Raw genomic sequence first — 21,054 nt, forward strand, 5'->3', positions numbered from 1 at the left:
ATAATTTTGCACACCATTGAAATATTTAGAATTATGACAAAGAACAGGAATATTGGTTTTCAAAAGAATGTGTTTAAAAATATAATTTGCTGTAAATAATAAATACCATTTGTTATTACTGTGTTTAATTTTACATGTTGGACTTTAATTGCTATGTCAGTTTGATAAAATATTATCAAACCTTTATATCATTTGAAATAATGACTCACAGACTTGTTATAAAGTTAAAGCACATAGTTTAACATACCGTACTTGGCAAATTTCTCACTTCTGCTGTCTGTTTGCATTTGAAGGGGTCACAAGCGCAAGCTGGAGGAAGAAGATGCTGCCAGTGAGTCTAGTAAAGAATCAAGCAATGAAGATGAGGAAGGAAGTAGCTCTGAGGCTGATGAAATGGCAGCAGCACTTGAAGCGGAACTGAATGACTTCATGTGATACTCATGAATTAGGGGAAGATTTGTAAACTATTACTTTACCTTTCATAAAAGATTGCAGACTTAAAATGAACTCCCTCTATTAAGTACTTCAATGATGGTTTTTTGTTTCCCTGAAATGTGTATGTATATTTTGCCAGCGCTATAAGAGGTAACCTTATTTTATAAAATCTGAAATAGATGTTTTTTATGTGTTTTATTAAAAATATATATATACTTTTTTACATGGAAAAGTATTAAGGGTGAATTCTGCTATGCCAAAGACAGCTTAGGAGCTCTTAGTTTTGTCATGTTAATATTTACTTCTTTTTTTAATGCAGCATCTCATAGAAAAAAAGTGATATTCATAAAACACCAGAGCCATGGGGGTCAAAAAGGTCAAGTGTAATAGCTGGACAAACCTTGTTGACATAGTTAAGTTTTTCCATAGACTTAAAAAAACCCACAAAAATATTTTTAAGGAAAAACATTTATATTTGTATAGCAAAACACCAATGTGATATGCAAACTTTGTGAATGTTCCACTTTATCTATTTGTCACTACCTTCAAAAAATATGTAATGATTATTTTTCATGTTTTTAAAAATACTTCATGACTCATTTGGGTTCTGTAGAACCTTATTTCTCTGTATCCTTGGAATTTTAGCACAATGCACTATGTCCTTCTCTACTGCCATTGGAATAGCCTTCATCCATTTTTATTCTTCATTGAAGAAATGATTATAAGTTTATTTCAGATAGGAGTGTATTTCTTTGAAAGGCCTGATGTAAAGTTTTTGTATATTCTATTTCGTATTGACCCACAAAATGCATATGTCTTTCATTTAATTAAAAAAAGCTCTTTTCTAACTTCAGTATCCCTTTCTCGTATCACTCAAATATTTATATTCCATTGTCTCCCTCAAGGGGAACACTTAGCACTATTGTAAAAGAATAAGAGAAAATTGTAAATCAATCAACTTATTCCACATCATCAAATTTCATACTTTTTCTAATTTCCAATGTAATGGAATTTGAAAAGAAACTATACATGACAGGTTACAAATGTTTGGGAGTAAAATAACTGTCTTGACAAGTAATACCTTATTAGTTCTTTGAGAGAATTCTTTGCAGGGAACTATACTGGTCTACATACCTCTTAGATACATAAACATATTTTATAGGGTAAGAATCTTCATACCTTGATAACAGATGAGTAAGCAAATAGGACTCTATACAAGGAATTAGTGTGTGAAGGGATAAAAATGGTTAGCTGATAATACTTGAGGACAGCTAAGGAAAAGATAAGGACTTGGGTAAGTGTTTTATTTTTCGTTTTGGGGTTGTTGTTTTTTTTTTGGGGGGGGGAGAATCCTTTAAATGGTATGGGAGCTCTTGAGTAGCAGAACAATGGCTAAGAATCATTGTGTCACAAAGCTTTTAGCATTCTCACTCACTACTCATGCTTCTTTCTATATGGATATCCTTATTGTTTATGGGAGACAATTTATTGTGAAATATTCATGCAATTGGATTCCCTCAAGAAACAAGTAGGAAAATTTAGAGGTAGTATCAAGGCTGAGAAGGATCCATGACAGTGAGAACTACATTGATGATATACTACTTGAGGCATTTAAAATCTCCAGTTTCCCTGATATCTTTTTTCCATAGTGACAATGTCCTGGTGAAACCTTTCGCTATGTTTGTTGCTGACTTCACCAAGATTTGCGGGGACGAAGTCCAAGTGTGAATGTAGAAAGTACATCTTCAGTGACATGTTTTTCTCCCACCCCCTTGATGTTTATGTCTGCCTGGACTATCTGCTGGTCCCACCCTCTCTCCTCCATGGAATTGCCAATGTTAGCATCCTGGATGCCCCGCTGTCTGACCACTCCCCAATGGTTCTCGCGCTGAATTTCACTTCAGACTCCACAGAGCGTAGTTGGAAGTTCCCCTGTTACTTATACCATGACTTAGCTTTCCACAAATATCTCAGGGAGCAATGTTGATCCCATACTCTTCTGGGAGGCCTGGGGGTTTATTATTGCAAAAGAAAAAAACAGAAGGCAGAGTTGCTGACCTTATCTAGGCAGATGCAATCTTTGAGAGGGAGATATATTGCAACATTGAATGCAGAGGATAAAAGACACTTGCAAGATCTACAGCACTGAATTGATTTGATTCTTACCCAAAGAGCATCTCAGGACATTTATTATCAAAGGTATAAGCTCTACAGATGGGGTGGGGGTAAGGCAGGTTGTCTTTTGGCAAATTTAGTGTGTCCATATAAGAAACATCAAGTTATCTTGTCCATAAAGGATAAACATGGTACCCGCTATAACACTGATCCACAAATCTGACAACAGTTTGTTCGGTTCTACGAGACGTTATACTCTCAACTGCCATTTCATGTGCAAGCTCGGGATTCCTTTTTTCAGGGACTAACTTTACCTATATTAACACCAGACCAACTAGCTTTGCTGAATACTCCTATTTCCTATGGTTTTGTATGCTTTAAGAAGTTTGTCAACCAGTTGAATATAGTTTGGAAATTCTCAATGACATTCTTGAATGCTTTCTAGGTAATTTTCTTTGGTCTGACTAAGAGATCTTCAAAACTCTCATCATTGATGACATGTCTGATCTGTGGACCGACAAAAATGCCTTCCTTAATCTTGGCATCAGTTATTCTTGGAAACATCTGTCTTAGATAAATAAAACCTTTGCCTTCCTTGTTCATCGCTTTTACAAAATTTTTCATCATTCCAAGTTTTATGTGAAGAGGAGGCAAAAATATCTTTGTCAGGTCAACAAGTGGTTCATGTACCACATTTTTCTGTCCTGGAACCAAATTCTTACAGAGTAGCCAGTTCTTTTGAATTTAGTGCAACTCCTTAGCATGGCTGTCCCATTCACAAATAAAACAACAGTACTTGGTATATCCAAGCTTCATTCCAAGTAGCAGAGCTACTACTTTAAGATCACTGCAGAAGTTCCAGTTGTATTTTGTGTACTGGATATGCTTTAACAGCAGTTCCATGTTTTCATATGCTTTTATATAGCCTTTTCAGGCAGCACCTATCAAACCCATGTACAGGCATGCCCAGACTACATCATTTCCATGGACGTTATGCAACCTGCCCTGAATGTACGCTTGGACATGCCCACACTATATCCAGCAAGGTATAACGTGAGCAACAGACCTATATTGAGAATTAGGCTGAGAATTAATTGCATTAGCCTGAAAAAAATTGTAAAAATGTAACTTTTTGTTAAAATGGTACATGATACATAAATTTAAATATGATTTTTGTGATCACCAGCCACAAATCTGTAAGATACACCTGAAAGTGTTGAAGAAGCAAAAACTTTGTTGTCCAGTGTAATCAGTGGCTTTAAGGGGTCCCTGGGCTTTAAAAATTATTTTCTGATCAAGCACAATCAAATTCATGGGGAAAAACTTCAATGTGCACAGTTTTTCGAACTTTAGGTTTTTCTGGACAACTCAGGCAGGCAGTCTAAGCTCCAAACAACTTTTTCAGACTTTCTATCGAGAATTAACAGACGTAGAGGATCTGTCTCAATTGTTGACAATTTCTTTCTGTTGCTGGAAGGCAACTAGTTATGACGATTCAAAAATTACATACTTATTGATCCATATCCGGTGTCCAATTCTATCAGATAACCAATTCCTAATCTACAACTGAACTTTGCCACCTATACCATGACTTTGCAAGGAAATGGTCTCTTAACCTAGGTGTCTGCAATAAGAATTACCTCTGTCTTTTTGTGTATTCTTAGATCTGGATAAACTCTTATCTGTCAACCAAGAGAACATTTAGTTCTGTGCATGGAATAAAGTCTCAAGATATTTTCTTTTATCATCTCTGTAGCAATTGTTGCAATCAAAGTAAAAGAGATAAGAGAGAAGATTCAGAAGTAGCAACATTCTCATTTTAAACTTTCAACACAAGAAGAGAATCAGATGTCAACCTGCCTTCTGCATTCAGTCTACCTTGTCTTGTAAAATTTATAAATTTAAGACTTTTCATTCTGGATAGATTTTCAAAAAGCTTCTAATTTCTGCTAGGTAAGTATATTATCTTTAATGAAACTAAAACTCTACTCTTCAAAAAATACATAAAACCTATTTAACACAACCAGTTCCCTCCCAATCTCCACCTACCACACTCTCTACCCCTTTCAAATCTAAAATGTTTCGAATTACCTAACATGTATCATATCAAGTTCCTGTAAATTCTTATGTAATTTCTATGCAATTCTTATAACAATTTTTATGTAAAGTTACAATTCTTGTAACCTCCTGAGAAATCTTATGTAATCCGCCTTGAACCGCAAGGTAATGGCAGAATAGAAATCACTAATGTAATGTAATATATACTCTAGTTTCTCTATTTTCACTTCCAGAGAATCTAAATATTTACCTTGATCTGTAATACTTAAAGCATTTTCTGATAGTTGTTCTGATAAGCTACTACTACTACTTTGATAAGAATAGCCTTACTGGGTCAGACCAACGGTCCATCAAGCCCAGTAGCCCGTTCTCATTGTGGCCAATTCAGATCCCTAGTACCTGGACAAACCCAAAGAGTAGCAACATTACATGCTACCGATCCAGGGCAAGCAGTGGCTTCCCCCATGTCTCTCAATAACAGACTATGGACTCCTGGAAATTGTCCAAACCTTTCTTAAAACCAGCTACACTATCTGCTCTTACCACAACCTCTGGCAATGCATTCCAGAGCTTAACTATTCTCTGAGTGAAAAAATATTTCCTCCTTTACATAAAAGTATTTCCCTGTAACTTCATCGAGTCTTTGTAATTTTTGACAGAGTGAAAAATCAATCTACATGTACCCATTCTTCTCCACTCAGGATTTTGTAGACTTGAATCATATCTCTCTTCCAAGCTGAAGAGCACTAACCTTTTTAGTCTTTCCTCATACGAGAGGAGTTCATCCTCTTTATCATCTTGGTCGCTCTTCTTTTAACCTATTCTAGTGTCGCTATATATTTCTTGAGATAAGGAGACACTCACCGAAGTAGATATGTAAATAAGTATATATCTGATGTAGGCAATTTACTGTATCTCTGATGTAAATTAATGTACCTCTGATGTATGTAAATTGTTATATCTCTGATGTTTATACCTACTATACTTCGAATTTGTTTCACCATGAACTCAGCTCCATGAAAAGACCAAGCATTAAAGAACCCATTAGTTCCACCATCTAGGCCTGCATATCTAAGTCCTATCCTAAAGTAGGCATTGTAAATTAGTGTATCACAGAAGTTTATATCTGCTGTAATGTGACTTTACTACTCTTTCCTATTACATCTTATTTATATTATCTCAACCATTCTGTGTATATACTCTTGTAACTAGTTCAGTGCTCCTTTGGTAGGACAGGTTAAATAAGTGAATGAATAAATAAATAATATTGAACGCAATACTCCAGGTGAGGTCGCACCATGGAGCGATACAGAAGCATTATAACATTTTTAGTCTTGTTAACCATCCCTTTTTTAATAATTCCTAGCATCTTGTTTGCGTTTTTGGCCGTCGCCACACATTGGGCAGAAGGTATGATCATATTGTCTACAATGACACCCAGATTCTTTTCTTGGGCACTAACCCCCAAGGTGGACCCTAGTATCCGGTAACCGTGATCTGGGTTATTCTTCCCAATATGCATCACTTTGCATTTGTCCACATTAAATTTCATCTGCCACTTGGACACCCAGTCTTCCAATTTCCTAAGGTCTGCCTGCAATTTTTCACAGTCTGCATGCATATTAACAACTTTGAACAGTTTAGTGTCATCTGCAAATTTAATCACACTCGTTCCAATTCTCAAATCATGTGTAAATAAGTTAAATAGCATCAGTCCTAGTACAGATCCCTGCGGCACTCCACTGTATACTCTCTCCTCCATTGAGCAAAATGACCATTTAACCCTACCCTCTGTTTTCTACCAGATATCCAATTCCTAATCCACAACTGAACTTTGCCACCTATCCCATGACTCTTCAATTTTCTCAGGAGCCTCTCATGAGGAAATTTGTCAAAAGCTTTCTGAAAATCTAGATGAACTACATCAATCGGCTCACCTTTATCCACATGTTTATTCATACCTTCAAAGAAGTCAAGCAAATTGGTGAGGCAAGATCTCCATCGGCTGAACCCATGCTGACTCTGTCTCATTAAATTATGTTTGTCTACGTATTCCACAATTTTATTTTTTTATAATTATTTCCACCATTTTGCCCGGCATTGAAGTCAGGCTTACCGGTCTGAAATTTCCCAGATCTCCCCTGGAACCCTTTTTAAAAATTGGTGTTACATTGGCCACCCTCCAATCTTCTGGTATTATAGACTATTTTAGCAACAGGTTACAGATCACTAACAGCAGGTCAGCAATTTTATGTTTGAGTTCTTTAAGTACCCTGGGATGTATATGATCTGGTCCAGGTAATTTATTACCTTTTAACTTGTCGATTTGGCTTAGTACATCTTCCAAATTCACTGAGATTTCTTTCAATTCCTCCGCATCATCACCCTTGAAAACCATTTCCGGTTCAAGTAGATCTCTTGCATCTTCTTCTATAAAGACCAAAGCAAATAATTAATTCAGTCTCTCCGCTATGGCCTTATCCTTCCTGAGCGTCCATTTTGCTCCTTGATCATCCAATGGTCCCACGGATTCCCTCACAGGTTTTCTGCTTCTGGTGCTGTTCAACTCCTTAAACAAGGTCTGATGAGAAGAAAAGGATTCTAACCACAGGCTGTGACTCCAACTACTAGACATGATGTTTGGCTGATCACTGTTCTAAACTTCAAGAACTTACAACTCAGGAATCCAGAAGAAATTGGGGTTCAAGATTTGCTTCCCTCCTGAAGACCTGATTACAAACATCGGTCACATGAATGCAAGTTTTGAGTAAGCACTTCTGTAGAACTATCTTTAAAACTGTTCAACATTGAGGCATCTGTACCATGGCAGCTTGCGTCCAAGGAGCAGGTAACACTCCTTGGGGTGAGCTCCTGGTTGAGATCATTATTTGCTTATTAATTTGCTTTTTGGCTTCTACTTTCTACATCTGCTTGAGCCTATCACCTATTAACTTCACCCTATGCCCTCTTATTCCGGAGCTTCCTTTCAAATGATTGATTCGCCTCTTACGCATTTATGCCATGTTGGTATTTAAATGTTTCTGTTATATCTTCCCTCTCCTGCCTTTCCTCCGAAGTATACAAATTGAGATCTTTAAGTCTGTTCCCATTCACCAGTATTTCTCAACCTGCAGTAAGCATACCCTAGGGGGTACATGGGCCGCCTGTTGGGGGTACATGGGCTGGCCGCTACCACGTGGGATTTCTACCTGTCAGCTCGCTGAAGCTGCTGCTTCCTCCCTGCCCCACCGCTGAAGCCGACCCTGCCACCCAACACGCTCCATTCCCACCCATCCCTGCCAGCACCGCCGCAACAGCCACCTGACACATTTCATTCCCATCTCCAACCCCTCGCTGCTGCCGGAACAGGAACAGGCCAGGTGCTTACAGCGACAACACTGCCAGCCCACAAGCCTTCCCCCAAGGTCAATTCTTCGCAGGGGTACTCGGTTGGTATTTGTTAGGCTTAGGGGGTACTTGGCTTGAAAAGGTTGAGAAACACTGCCATATACTTTATGACAAAGACTACCGACCATTTAGTAGTCTTCCTCTGGACCAACTCCATCCTGTTTATATGTATTTGAAGGTGCAATCTCCAGAATTATACACAATATTCTAAATGAGGTCTCACCAGAGTCTTATAAAGGGGCATCAATACCTCCTTTTTCCTACTAGCTATATCTCTCCTATGCACCCTAGCACCCTTCTAGCTTTCACTGTCGCCTTTTCAACCTGTTTGGCCACCTTAAGATCGTTACATACTTTTACTCCCAAGTCCCACTCCTCTTTTCGTGCACAAAAGTTCTTCACTCCCTAAACTGTACCATTCTATCGGGTTTTTGCAGCCCAAATGCACGACCTTCCATTTCTTAGCATTAACTCCTAGCTGCCAAATTTCAGCAGCAAAAAAGAGACATGTCAAGGAGATGTCTTAAATTAATCTTAAGTTATATGAGCTTTATTAATGTCAACAAATGTCCAAAGTATTAAAAAGTTCTTCACATACAATACTGATTAAGTCCCGACAAGGATCCGTGTTTCGGTGCCTCTTTTTTGCTGCTCTTTTAGACTACGAGGCCTAGGACCTTCTTTCTTCCTGCCAAATTTCAGACCATTCTTCAAGCTTTGTTAGGTCTTTCTTCATGTTATTCACACCATTAGGAGTGTCTACACTATTGCAGATTTTGGTATCGTCTGCAAAGAGGCAAATCTTACCTGACAACCCTTCAGCAATGTCACTTACAAAACTGTTAAAAGAATATGCCCAAGATCCAAATCTTGAGGTACACCACTGGTAACATCCCTTTCCTCTGAGAGATCTCCATTAACCACTACCCTCTGTCACCTTCCACTCAAGCAATTCCTGACCCAGTCTGTTACTTTGGGGCCTATCCAGAGGGCACCTAGTTTATTAGATGCCTTTGTGGAACACTGTCAAAGGCTTTGCTAAAATCTAAATGCACCATATCTAGTGCACTCTCTCTATCCAATTCTCTGGTGACCCAGTCAAAGAAATTGATCAGATTTGTCTGACAAGACCTGTCTCTAATGAATCTATGTAATCCACTAGATTCCAGAAACTTCACTATTCTCTGTTTTAAAATGTTTCCATTAATTTGCTTGCCACAGCCTGTAATTCCCTACTTTTTCCTTACTTCTAGACTGCAGAAGACAAATGTGAATAGGGATGTAGGAATGGTAGACCCTGATTGATTTTCAGAGGGTTGTGTTCGTGAAGAGCTAGCTAAAATAAAGGTTGACAAAGTGATGGGGGCCGGATAGTGTACATCCTTAGGGAAGTTCTGGTGGCTCTGCTGACTCACCTTTTCAATGAGTTTCTAGAGTCGGGAGTGGTACCAGAGGACTGGAGAAAGGCAGATGTAGTCCCTCTCCACAAAAGTGGAAGTAGGGAATACCAAAATCTGCAGTAGAGTAGACACCCTGGATGGGGTAAATAGCATGAAGAAAGACCTGGCAAAGCTTGAAGAATGGTCTGAAATTTGGCAGCTAAAATTTAATGCTAAGAAATGCAAGGTCATGCATTTGGGCTGCAAAAACCCGAGGGAACACTACAGTTTAAGGGGTGAAGAACTTATGTGCATGACAGAAGAGCGAGACTTGGGTGTGATTGTATGTGATGATCTTAAGGTGGCCAAACAGGTTGAAAATGTGACAGCGAAAGCTAGAAGGTTGCTAGGGTGCATACGGAGAGGTCTGGCCTGTAGGAAAAAGGAGGTATTGATGCCCCTGTATAAGACTATGGTGAGACCTAATTTAGAATATTGTATACAATTCTGGAGGCCGCACCTTTAAAAAGATATAAAAAGGATGGAGTTGGTCCAGAGGAAGGCTACTAAAATGGTGCGTGGTCTTCATCATAAGATATGGGGACAGATTTAAAGATCTCAATCTGTATACTTTGGAAGAAAGGTGGGAGAGGGGAGATATATGAGTTCCGTTTACATGCCTATGTGATGTAAATACACATGAGTCAAGTCTCTTTCATTTGAAAGGAAGCTCTGGAATGAGAGGACATAGGATGAAGTTAAGAGGTGATAGGTTCAGGAGTAATCTAAGGAAATACTTTTTTTTTTTACAGAAAGGGTGGTAGATGCATGGAACAGTCTCCTGGAAGAGGTGGTGGAGACAGAGACTGTGTCCGAATTCAAGAAAGCCTGGGATAGGCACGTGGGATCTCTGAGAGAGAGGAAGAGATAATGGTTACTGTGGATGGGCAGACTGGATGGGCCATTTGGCCTTTATCTGCCATCATGTTTCTATGTTTCTTCAGATCAGAAATAAGCAAATGTTGACAAATTTAGTATATGTAGGGGAAACATGAAAGCATTTTATTGATAGTTTTACAGGAAGAGGGAGGGATGGATGGTGAGCACGCTTCTTGCATTGCGACCCAACATATAGGGTACCTTATGCCAATAACTCATACACAGCACATATAGGAGATTTTAGCATACAGACTTCCTCTGCTCAGTAATGTGAAATCATATATCTTCATTATAAGACTAGAAACCAGAGGCTTCTGTTACCAATCTCCTGAGATTGCTAGTTTAAACAAAGAACACAGAAGAAAGCAGGAGCTTGGTGTGTTTTAAACAAAGAGAAGGAGCAAGAACTCTTATACTTTTAAATCTTTACCTATATATAGATGTTTTATGCACTCAGTTTTTCCCTAAGTTCTGCTTAACTAGCAAGTTACAAAATAATATATATGATTATTATTATTGCTATGATTTTCTTACTATTCCCTTTTTCCCTCTCTATATATTTCCTGATCTGTTGTTAATTATCCTTATAAAAAATTTTTTTATTATGTTCACATATATACACACACGCTCTGTCCAGAACTTGGAAAGGTCTCTGTTATGCCATGCTATTTGCTCTATACTGTTTCCACTAGACAGCGTCACATTAGTGGATAAGTAGGAGACAGAGAAGTAACAAAGCAGTTTTAAATTTCTTTGTAGTATCAACGCAGTACAAATCATAGGCAATGCTATGGGTTTGACAAGGTTCCACATGAACGACTACTTCGGAAAATTGCAAGCCATGGAATTGAGGGTGAAATACTCACGTGGATTAAAAACTGGCTGGAGCAGAGGAAACAGAGAGTAGGGTATATAGACAATACTTGGACTGGAAGAGCGTCACCAGTGGGGTGCCGCAGGGCTCGGTGCTTGGACCCGTGCTCTTCAACATCTTTATAAATGATCTGGACATTGGTACGACCAGTGAGGTGATTAAATTTGCGGACAATACAAAGTTATTCAGAGTAGTGAAGACACAGGGGGATTGCAAAGATCTGTAACGTGACATAATCAGGCTCGAGGAATGAGCATCAACATGGCAGATGAGGTTTAACGTGCATAAGTGTACAGTGATGCATGTAGGTAACAAAAATCTCATGCACGAATACAGGATGTCCATGGCGGTACTTGGAGAGACCTCCCAGGAAAGAGACTTGGGAGTTATGAGCGACAAGTCGATGAAGCCGTCCTTGCAATGTGCGGCGGTGGCAAAAAAGGCAAACAGAATGCTAGGAATGATAAAGAAGGGGATCATGAACAGATCAGAGAATGTTATCATGCCGCTGTACCGGGACATGGTGCACCCTCACCTGGAGTACTGCATCCAGCACTGGTCACCGTACATGAAGAAGGACACAGTACTACTCGAAAGGGTCCAGAGAAGAGTGACTATGATGGTTAAGGGGCTGGAGGAGTTGCCGTACAGTGAAAGATTAGAGAAACTGGGCCTTTTCTCCCTCGAACAGAGGAGATTGAGAGGGGACTTGATCGAAACATTCAAGGTACTGAAGGGAATAGACTTAGTAGATAAGGACAGGTTGTTTTCCTCTCCAAGGCACTCTAAAATTGAAAGGGGATAGATTCCGTACAAACATAAGGAAGTCCTTCTTCACCCAGAGAGTGGTAGAAAAGTAGAATGTTCTTCCAGAGTCCGTCATGGGAAAATACCCTCCAGGGATTCAAGACAAAGTTAAACAAGTTCCTGCTGAACCAGAACATATGCAGGTATGGCTAGTCTCAGTTAGGGCACTGGTCTTTGACCAGAGGGCTGCCGCATGAGCAGACTGCTGGGCATGATGGACCACTGGTTTGACCCAGCAGCGGCAATTCTTATGTTACCAGGATGGCTCACAAATACGAAAAAAATCCCACAGTAGAGTGTTTCAAGAGAACAGGAAGGATAAAGGGTCTCAGAAATCTACTTGGATAAGGACATTCAATCCAATACCAGGTTTTATAACGATTCATATTTTTCATCACTGACCCATGTAACCTCCACCTCCTTTTTTTCTGTTTAATTATTACTGGTTACATACAAACATCTATATACAAGAAACCTACCAACAGATGCAGCTACCTCCACAATCCGAGCTTCCAACCTTCACATATAAAAATCCATTATATTCAACCAAGTCACATTATACCACTATATCTGCTCTGCCCCAAGAGACAGAGATAATACACCTAAAGACCCTGATAGAATCCGTCAAACAAAAATGATACAACCTACAATAGACTCCAAAAATATTGCCTCATACCTTAAAACACCCAGAGAAAACCTATTGCACTACAAGGTCAAGAAAACCACAGATAGGACCCCCTTGGTAGTGGCATATAATCCAGAGCTGGAAAAATTAAGAAAAATTATTTGAGATCTGCAACCACTATTCCAGGAAGATGAATTCCTAAAAGAAATATTCCCAATTCCACCTGTGCTGAGCTTCCGTTAGCCACCTAATCTGAAACAGAAATTGGTAAAAAACAAACTCCCCACACAAACCCACAAAGAGAACGGCACATATCCTTGCAATGTGGCAAGCTGCAAACTGTGTGAGCATACCTCAAAAGATCCTACGGTCACTCATATGGGAAAAACATTCAACATAAGGGAATTCTTCACATGTTCATTTTCTAATATGGTGTATATCATTCAATGCAAAAAGTGCAAAGAAAGATGTTACATTGGTGAAACAGGCCAGATACTAAAGACTAGGATCAACTTACACAGATACCATATTTAAAATTGCAATATCAACCAGGATGCCACCTCTGTTGGACAACCCTTTGGAAAAACTGGCCACTGCACCAATGATTTTATGATGAGAATACTAAAAGGAAATTTTAACATAACAATTCTTTATTTGTATACCTCACAATGCCTTTCGGTTCTAGGCAGTGTAAAATAAGAATATAATAGGAAGAAATTGTTAACATTAAGAATACAATAAAGAAGAATGCAATAAGGAAATAAATTATTAACATTAAGAATAAATCATGCAATATGAATGGTAGGAAATATATACACTAACAGTAGTAGAACAATAAAACCTAAATTAAATAAAGAGATAAATAAATAAAATGGAAAGAATTAAGACAATCCAAGAACATAAAACCTTTGAAATTAAAATGATGAAATATTTTGATACCTACCAGAGAGGACTTAAAGATCTGGGCTTTCTTTCATACTATAAAGAAATTTAAAATTGCTTTGTCACTTTTCTGTCTCCTACTTACCCACCCATCTCTCCCTCTTCCTGTGAAACTATCACGGAAATGCTTTCATATTTCCCTTATATATACTGATATTTGCCAACATTTGCTTATTTCTGATTTGAAAGCTCATCATAAAATGCATTGAGTTAGTCCCCCCAAAAAGTATTAACTTATTTCCTTTGTCTTTTGTTTTATTTCTATACTAGCAGGTTGCCCAAGTATTTATTTACCCTGGGTATGTATTTATCCCAGTCTCTGAATTCCTGTCCTCATGAGTTTCTTGTCTACGCTGTTGTTTCATTTTTTTTTAGCCTTTGATTGCACTTTGCCAATTGCTATATGTTTCCTTGGAGGCATTGTTACAGCATTGTTCCTTGGAGGCATTTTTCCAGCTAGTAAGTCATATGTATACCAAGTTTTAGCATGCGATTGCACTTGGCCAATTGCCTTACGTTTCCTTGGAGGCATTGTTAAATGTCATCCCCTTCCCACAGTATTTTTCCCCAGAAAGAAAGTGATATGTATACCAAGCTTGGTTGAAATCTGTTTCAGAGTTATGCTGGAACATACATCCACACATACATCCGATTTTATAGATACAGATATAGATATTACCTTGAAAAGTGGACTAACATGGCCATCACACCATTTCACTGCTTAATGGAACAAATTTCTTGGTATTATAACTTTTTTGTTTTCACACTCAGCAATGATACATTGATAAAAAGACATTTTATGTCATCTGTTTTATTGAAAGAGAACAAAAAATCAGTGCAGTTGGCAAGGTGTTTTAGTACCGAAATAACACTACAGAGTCTCCAATATGCTTATTATATAACAAGTGGGGTCAGATCACTTAGAATCCCACTAATATAGTATTACAATCATAAAAGAATAGGAAGACATTCTTCTATTATCAAATAATGATAAAAAGACATTTTATGCAAAAAATCTAGCAGTATTTTATTAAATGAACCTTAAATATCTGTACTTTATTGTGGAAAATAATAGAAATTTAACATACTTTGCTAATAGCTAAGCACGTACACTTTGGTGTAGTGTAGTCGACTACTAATGGTGTTCCAAACACTCAATCATTCAATGTCTTCTTGAGATAGGATTAAGCCTGTGATTCTATTCAACAAGGCCTCATGCTGCACTGGGTCTTTGGTGATGCCAGTGGCAAAGTCAGTTATGAGTTTAACACATTGCTCGGCTGTGTCGTTAACCACTTTCACTGTGACAACACTGACTTTGTCACTGGCATCACCACAAATTCAGTGGTTAACGACACAGCTGAGCAAGGTGTTAAACTCATAACTGACTTTGCCATTGGCATCACTACAGACCAGGCAATGGGGATAAACAGCACATTCAAGTAGATTGGATAAGAAGGAAAAGAGGGAGATGGGGTGATACTTGCAGGGGTATAGTGAGGGTTTTTGAGGACAGGTGTAACTATGGCATATTTGAAGACATTGGGAAATGTTGCCGTTGAGCGTTGAGGATGTGACAGATAGGAGGGAATTGAGACCGATGACAATTTAGGTGCCTAATACTTGTGTGTTTAAAGTTTGATTCATACAAGTGGTTCTGCTGAGGTCTGTGAGATATAGTTCTTAAGACTTTTTTTGTCTTGAGTTTGATAACTTTGGGTCTTAAGTATACAATAGTGCTGCAAGTATAGAGCCAGTTTTGATTTGTACTGACAAAGATAGGAGAGATGACAGTGGGAGAGAAAGTGGCGAGTAGGTGGGTGGGAATTGGAACAGAGGAACAGGTGGTGGGATTGGAGGAGGAGAGAAGATATGCAGTTTCTTCTTCAGTAATTTCAGAAAAGGAGAAAAAGGTGGCAGGGAAGGTTGGTAGAAGGGACAAATGGAAGGGGGATGGGAAGATGACCTGGTAGAGAACTTATGACCTGGTAGAGAATCTTATGAACCTTGATATAGAAGAATATAGCCATAGTCTGGGGAGAAAGTTAAGGGGAGATTGGTGATGAGGGCACTTTGAGTAGGGAGTTTAGTGTGGTAAAGAGAGGGCAAGGATTAGAGCTAAGAGAATTAGTTAAATGGGCATAGAATTCCTGTTTGGCAAATGAGAGAGCAGACTGGAAGGATGTCAGTAGGAATTTGAAGTATATGAAGTCAGTATGTGTGTGTAATTTAAATCAAAGAGGTTCAGCAGATCAGGCACAGTTCAGGTAGAAGATGTTGGAGGTCAGCCAGGGCTGGGGTTTGGTGCGCCTTACAGGATGTGAAATGGGAGGAACAAGGGTATCTAGATCAGAGGAGAGGATGGTGTTATAAGATGGGAGAGCTTCATTGACAGATTTGTATGTCATAGTAGTTGAAGGGAGGGATGAAACAATGGTGGAGAGGGCACCAGGGGCAATAGCCTGAAGGTTCTTAAATGTATTGGAAGTGATTGGTCAGGTCTGGAGGGAAGGGTGATAAATTGTGAACATTACCAGATGATGGTCAGAGAGGGGAGGAGGTGAGGTGCAGAAATTGGTTGTAGAGCAGTTGGAGAGGTCAAGGCAGTGGCCTTTCTGGTGTGGGGGGTGGTAGAACACAGCTGAGATTGAATGAGGATGTTAGAGTGAGAAACCTGGAAGTGTAGAAGTCAGAGGGATTGTCAGCATTGATGTTGAAATTACCAAGGATGAGGAAATGAGATGAGGGTTTATGAAAGAAGGAAAATCAGGTAAAGTAGGTGAAGAAGGAAGAGAGAGATTTATCAGGGGGTCAGTAAATGACTGCTACTAGGGGGAGTAGATGAGCAAATAAACGGAAGGCGTGGACTTCAAAGGAGGGAGACTGGGACAGAAGGAGGGGTTGATATCTACAAGATAGTAACATATAGTAACATAGTAGATGACGGCAGATAAAGACCCGAATGGTCCATCCAGTCTGCCCAACCTGATTCAATTTTAAATTTTTTTTTTTTTTTTTTTTTTCTTCTTAGCTATTTCTGGGCAAGAATCCAAAGCTTTACCCGGTACTATGCTTGGGTTCCACCTGCCGAAATCTCTGTTAAGACTTACTCCAGCCCATCTACACCCTCCCAGCCATTGAAGCCCTCCCCTGCCCATCCTCTACCAAACGGCCATACACAGACACAGACCGTGCAAGTCTGCCCAGTAACTGGCCTTAGTTCAATATTTAATATTATTTTCTGATTCTAAATCTTCTGTGTTCATCCCACGCTACTTTGAACTCAGTCACAGTTTTACTCTCCACCACCTCTCTCGGGAGCGCATTCCAGGCATCCACTACCCTCTCCGTAAAGTAGAATTTCCTAACATTGCCCCTGAATCTACCACCCCTCAACCTCAAATTATGTCCTCTGGTTTTACCATTTTCCTTTCTCTGGAAAAGATTTTGTTCTACGTTAATACCCTTTAAGTATTTGAACGTCTGAATCATATCTCCCCTTTATCCCAGGACAAGCAGGCAGCATATTCTTGACTGATGGGGGTGACGGCACCGACGGAGCCCCGGTACGGACAATTTTAGAGTGATTGCACTCTTAAGAACTTTAGAAAGTTCTAGCTCGGCCGCACCGCGCACGCGCGAGTGCCTTCCCGCCCGACAGAGGCGCGCGGTCCCTCAGTTTCTTAGTTTCCGCGGAGCTAAGAAGACGCGTTTTCAACGGCTGTTGAAACTTTTTTCTCTTTGCCTTCCCGCTCGCGTAAACTTTTGATTATTTAATCTTATTTCTTTTCTTTTTTCTTTTTTGTAAAAAAAAAAAAAAAACCTTCATTTTTTCTTTAATTTAATCTTTCCCCGGCGGGGCCTTCTGCCACCATCGAAGCCTCGGCTTTCGATTTGGCTGAAGCCGTTTTTCCTTTCATGCCCCCTCAACCGGGTTTTAAAAAGTGCCAGCGGTGTGCTCGGCCTATATCTCTCACGGACCCACACAACTGGTGTTTACAGTGTTTGGGTCCTGAGCATCAGGCCTCTACTTGCACCCGCTGTGCCACTCTAAAAAAACGGACATTAAAAAATCGCCAAATCCAGCAGCGATTATTGTTCGGTGCCGAGATGTCCGACCCCGTTCCATCGACTCCAGCTTCGGCACCGATTCAGTCGGCACCCTCTTCTTCGACGCCGCGTGATTCCGCACCGGCGTCTCACCAGTCAGGTAAGCCGGCTAAGAAGCCTTCCCCGCTGGAGCGTCCTCCGGTCTCGAGTGCAGTGAGTCCAATCCTGCCGACTGTGAGACGCCAGCGGAAGCGTTCCGCCCCTATAGAGGTGAGTCCCTCGACATCGGGCTCCTCATCTCCGGGGCGTCGAACGGCACCGCAGGTACCGCAGAAGAAAAAGGCGGTACCGGTGCCATCCCTTGATGACCGCATCACGGCCATCCTTCAGGTGCAACTTAAGGACCAATTGAAACAGCTCCTTCCTGCTATCCTGGCTCCGAACCTTCCGGTGCCGGTCCGCACCGAGCTACCGGTACCGATCGTGGAACAGCCTGTGTTACCTGCTTCCACTATTTCGGTACCGCTTCAACTAACCTCATCGGTATCGATGCCAGTTCTTGCACCGGAGCCGAGAGCTCACCATCAATCGGTGCAGACTTCGGCACCGGTGCGACCAATAACATCTCCTGACTCGATATCGATGAGGTCGGGTAAGTCGTTACACAAAACCCGACACTTACAATCATCGACACCTGAGTCTCGGGACCATACTCCCCATGTCAGGGATCCTGATCTGTGGGGAGACTCAGAGGAACCCTTTCTTTCTGAAGGCGAATGTTCCTCAGAAGAGGAGGATTCAACTGTCCCTGACCCATCCTCCAAACAAGTCACTTCCTCTTTCTCCTGCTTTTTGAAAGAGATGTGTGACTCCTTGTCCATTCCTTTGGAGGCTGAATCCAAAAAGTCCAAAGCTTTTTTGGATGCCCTTGATTTTGACCAGCCTCCAAAGGAATTTTTGAAACTCCCTCTTCATGACATCTTAAGGGAGACTTTCTATAAGAATTTAGAGACTCCTTTAACTGTCCCAGGGGCCCCACGTAAACTGGATTCTCTATATAAGGTAATTCCCATTCCTGGGTTCGACAAACCTCAACTTCCACACGAATCCTTAACTGTCGAATCCACCCTTAAAAAATCTTCAGGAGCCAGTGTATATGCATCGGTACCTCCTGGCAGAGAAGGTAGAGCCATGGATAAATTTGGTAAGAGGCTCTACCAAAATGCTATGTTAGCAAATAGAGCTAGCAATTATGCTTTTCATTTTTCTTTTTATTTGAAGCATCTCCTTACCACCATGGCTTCCTTCGAAAAGTACCTTCCTTCACGAAAACATCACTCCTTTCATACCTGCTTGTCGTCTCTTTTTCAATTACGTAAGTTCATGGTTAGATCCATATATGACACCTTTGAACTTACATCCAGAGCGACAGCAATGTCGGTAGCTATGCGTCGCCTGGCCTGGCTTCGGGTATCCGACCTTGATGTTAATCATCAGGATCGGTTAGCCAACGCCCCTTGCCTAGGGGATGAGCTCTTTGGGGAATCCATGGACTCAACCACACAAAAGCTCTCTGCTCATGAGACACGCTGGGATACCCTGCTTAAAAATAAAAAGAAGCCTCCTCCGCCAAAACCATATAGGCAGCAGTCGGCCTATCAACGCCGCTTCACAGCTCGGCCATTACCTACCACTGCTCAGCAACCTAGGCGTCAGAGGCAGCAACAACGTCAGCCTCCCAGACAGCAGCCACAGCAGCAACCTGTGAAACCACCTCCTCAGCAGAAGTCACAGCCCTTTTGACTTTATTCTCCACAGTATAGCCAGTATTCCTATTCCTGCTCTCCTGCCTCAACCTATAGGAGGTCGACTTTCTCTGTTCCTCAGCCGATGGGAAGTTATCACTTCGGACCAATGGGTCCTCAACATCATCCGCCACGGCTACTCTCTCAACTTTCAGACTCTTCCATCCCAAAACCTGCCAAAAGAGTCTGCTTTGAACAGTCCTCAATCTGCCCTCCTCATTCAGGAAGTTCAATCCCTCCTTCTTCTAAACGCTATAGAAGAAGTTCCTCAAGATCAAAAAGGGCAGGGATTCTACTCCCGTTATTTTCTAGTCCCCAAAAAAACAGGAGATCTCAGACCAATTTTGGATCTCCGCGATCTCAACAAACACCTGGTAAAAGAAAAATTCAAGATGCTTTCTTTAGCCATCCTTTATCCTCTTCTCAATCAAAACGACTGGCTATGCTCCCTCGATCTCAAAGAGGCATACACTCACATACCGATCCATGTAACCTCAAGACAGTATCTCCGTTTCATGATCAATCATTGTCATTACCAATACAAGGTGCTGCCCTTCGGCCTCGCCTCCTCTCCAAGGGTCTTCACCAAGTGTCTCATTGTGGTAGCGGCATTTCTACGCTCTCACCACCTTCAGGTCTTCCCTTACCTGGACGACTGGTTAATCAAGGCCACATCCGCTCAAGCAGTTCTACTGGCCACCAACCAAACCATCTTGTTTCTACGAATTCTGGGGTTCGAGATCAATCTACCCAAATCTCATCTCACCCCCACTCAGAGACTTCAATTCATTGGAGCGATCCTGGATACACTCCTCATGAGAGCTTTCCTACCATCCAATCGTCTTCAGACCCTTCAGTCTCTATGTCAGCAGGTGCTTTCGCTACCTTCCATCTCAGCCAGGCAAATGATGGTACTCCTGGGGCACATGGCATCTACAGTTCATGTCACGCCCCTCGCACGTCTTCACCTGCGCACTCCTCAATGGACCCTTGCTACTCAGTGGTCCCAAGCGACGGATCCTTGCTCACGACACATCTCTGTGACATCATCTCTTCGTCAGTCTCTTCAATGGTGGTTGGTATCCTCAAATCTATCCAGAGGTCTTCTATTCCATCAGCCCCCTCATCAACTGGTCATCACCACCGACGCCTCTCTTTATGCATGGGGAGCTCACTTGAACGAGTTCCAGACTCAAGGTCTTTGGACAGCCCAGGAAAAGAAGCATCAAATCAATTTCCTGGAACTCAGAGCGATGTTTTATGCCCTCAAGGCCTTCCAACATCTTCTCTTTCCTCAGGTCCTTCTGTTGTGCACAGACAATCAGGTTGCGATGTACTACATCAACAAACAGGGTGGGACAGGCTCTCGCCTTTTATGCCAAGAAGCCCAAAAGATCTGGAATTGGGCCATAGATCACCATCTCTTCCTGAAAGCTATCTACATTCAGGGAGCACAGAATTCTTTAGCGGACAAACTCAGCAGAATTCTCCAGCCTCACGAGTGGACACTCGATCCTGTAACTCTGCAGTCTATCTTCACTCAATGGGGCACTCCTCAGATAGACCTCTTTGCAGCTCCTCACAATCACCAGCTGCCCCTATTCTGCTCCAGACTTT

General features: G+C 41.0%; 1 protein-coding gene across 3 annotated transcripts in view; it reads left to right on the plus strand.

Annotated features, from left to right (window-relative positions):
* The window catches only part of CTDP1 (CTD phosphatase subunit 1), a 287,209-nt gene extending 285,921 nt beyond the window's left edge, over nt 1-1,288 (plus strand). For 2 of the 3 annotated variants that reach the window (XR_004538415.1, XR_004538416.1), the window contains one exon: nt 294-425. Coding sequence is in view for 1 of the 3 variants with exons in the window: in XM_033934443.1 (XP_033790334.1) it covers nt 294-435 (142 nt within the window). In the remaining 2 variants the exon portion in view is untranslated. Of the gene's footprint in view, nt 1-293 lie in introns of all 3 variants that reach the window. The other variant, XM_033934443.1, reaches the window with a different exon arrangement.
* Nucleotides 1,289-21,054: the final 19,766 nt, after the last annotated feature.

This window comes from Geotrypetes seraphini, chromosome 2 (assembly GCF_902459505.1).
Source record: "Geotrypetes seraphini chromosome 2, aGeoSer1.1, whole genome shotgun sequence".
Taxonomy (NCBI): Eukaryota; Metazoa; Chordata; class Amphibia; order Gymnophiona; family Dermophiidae; genus Geotrypetes; species Geotrypetes seraphini.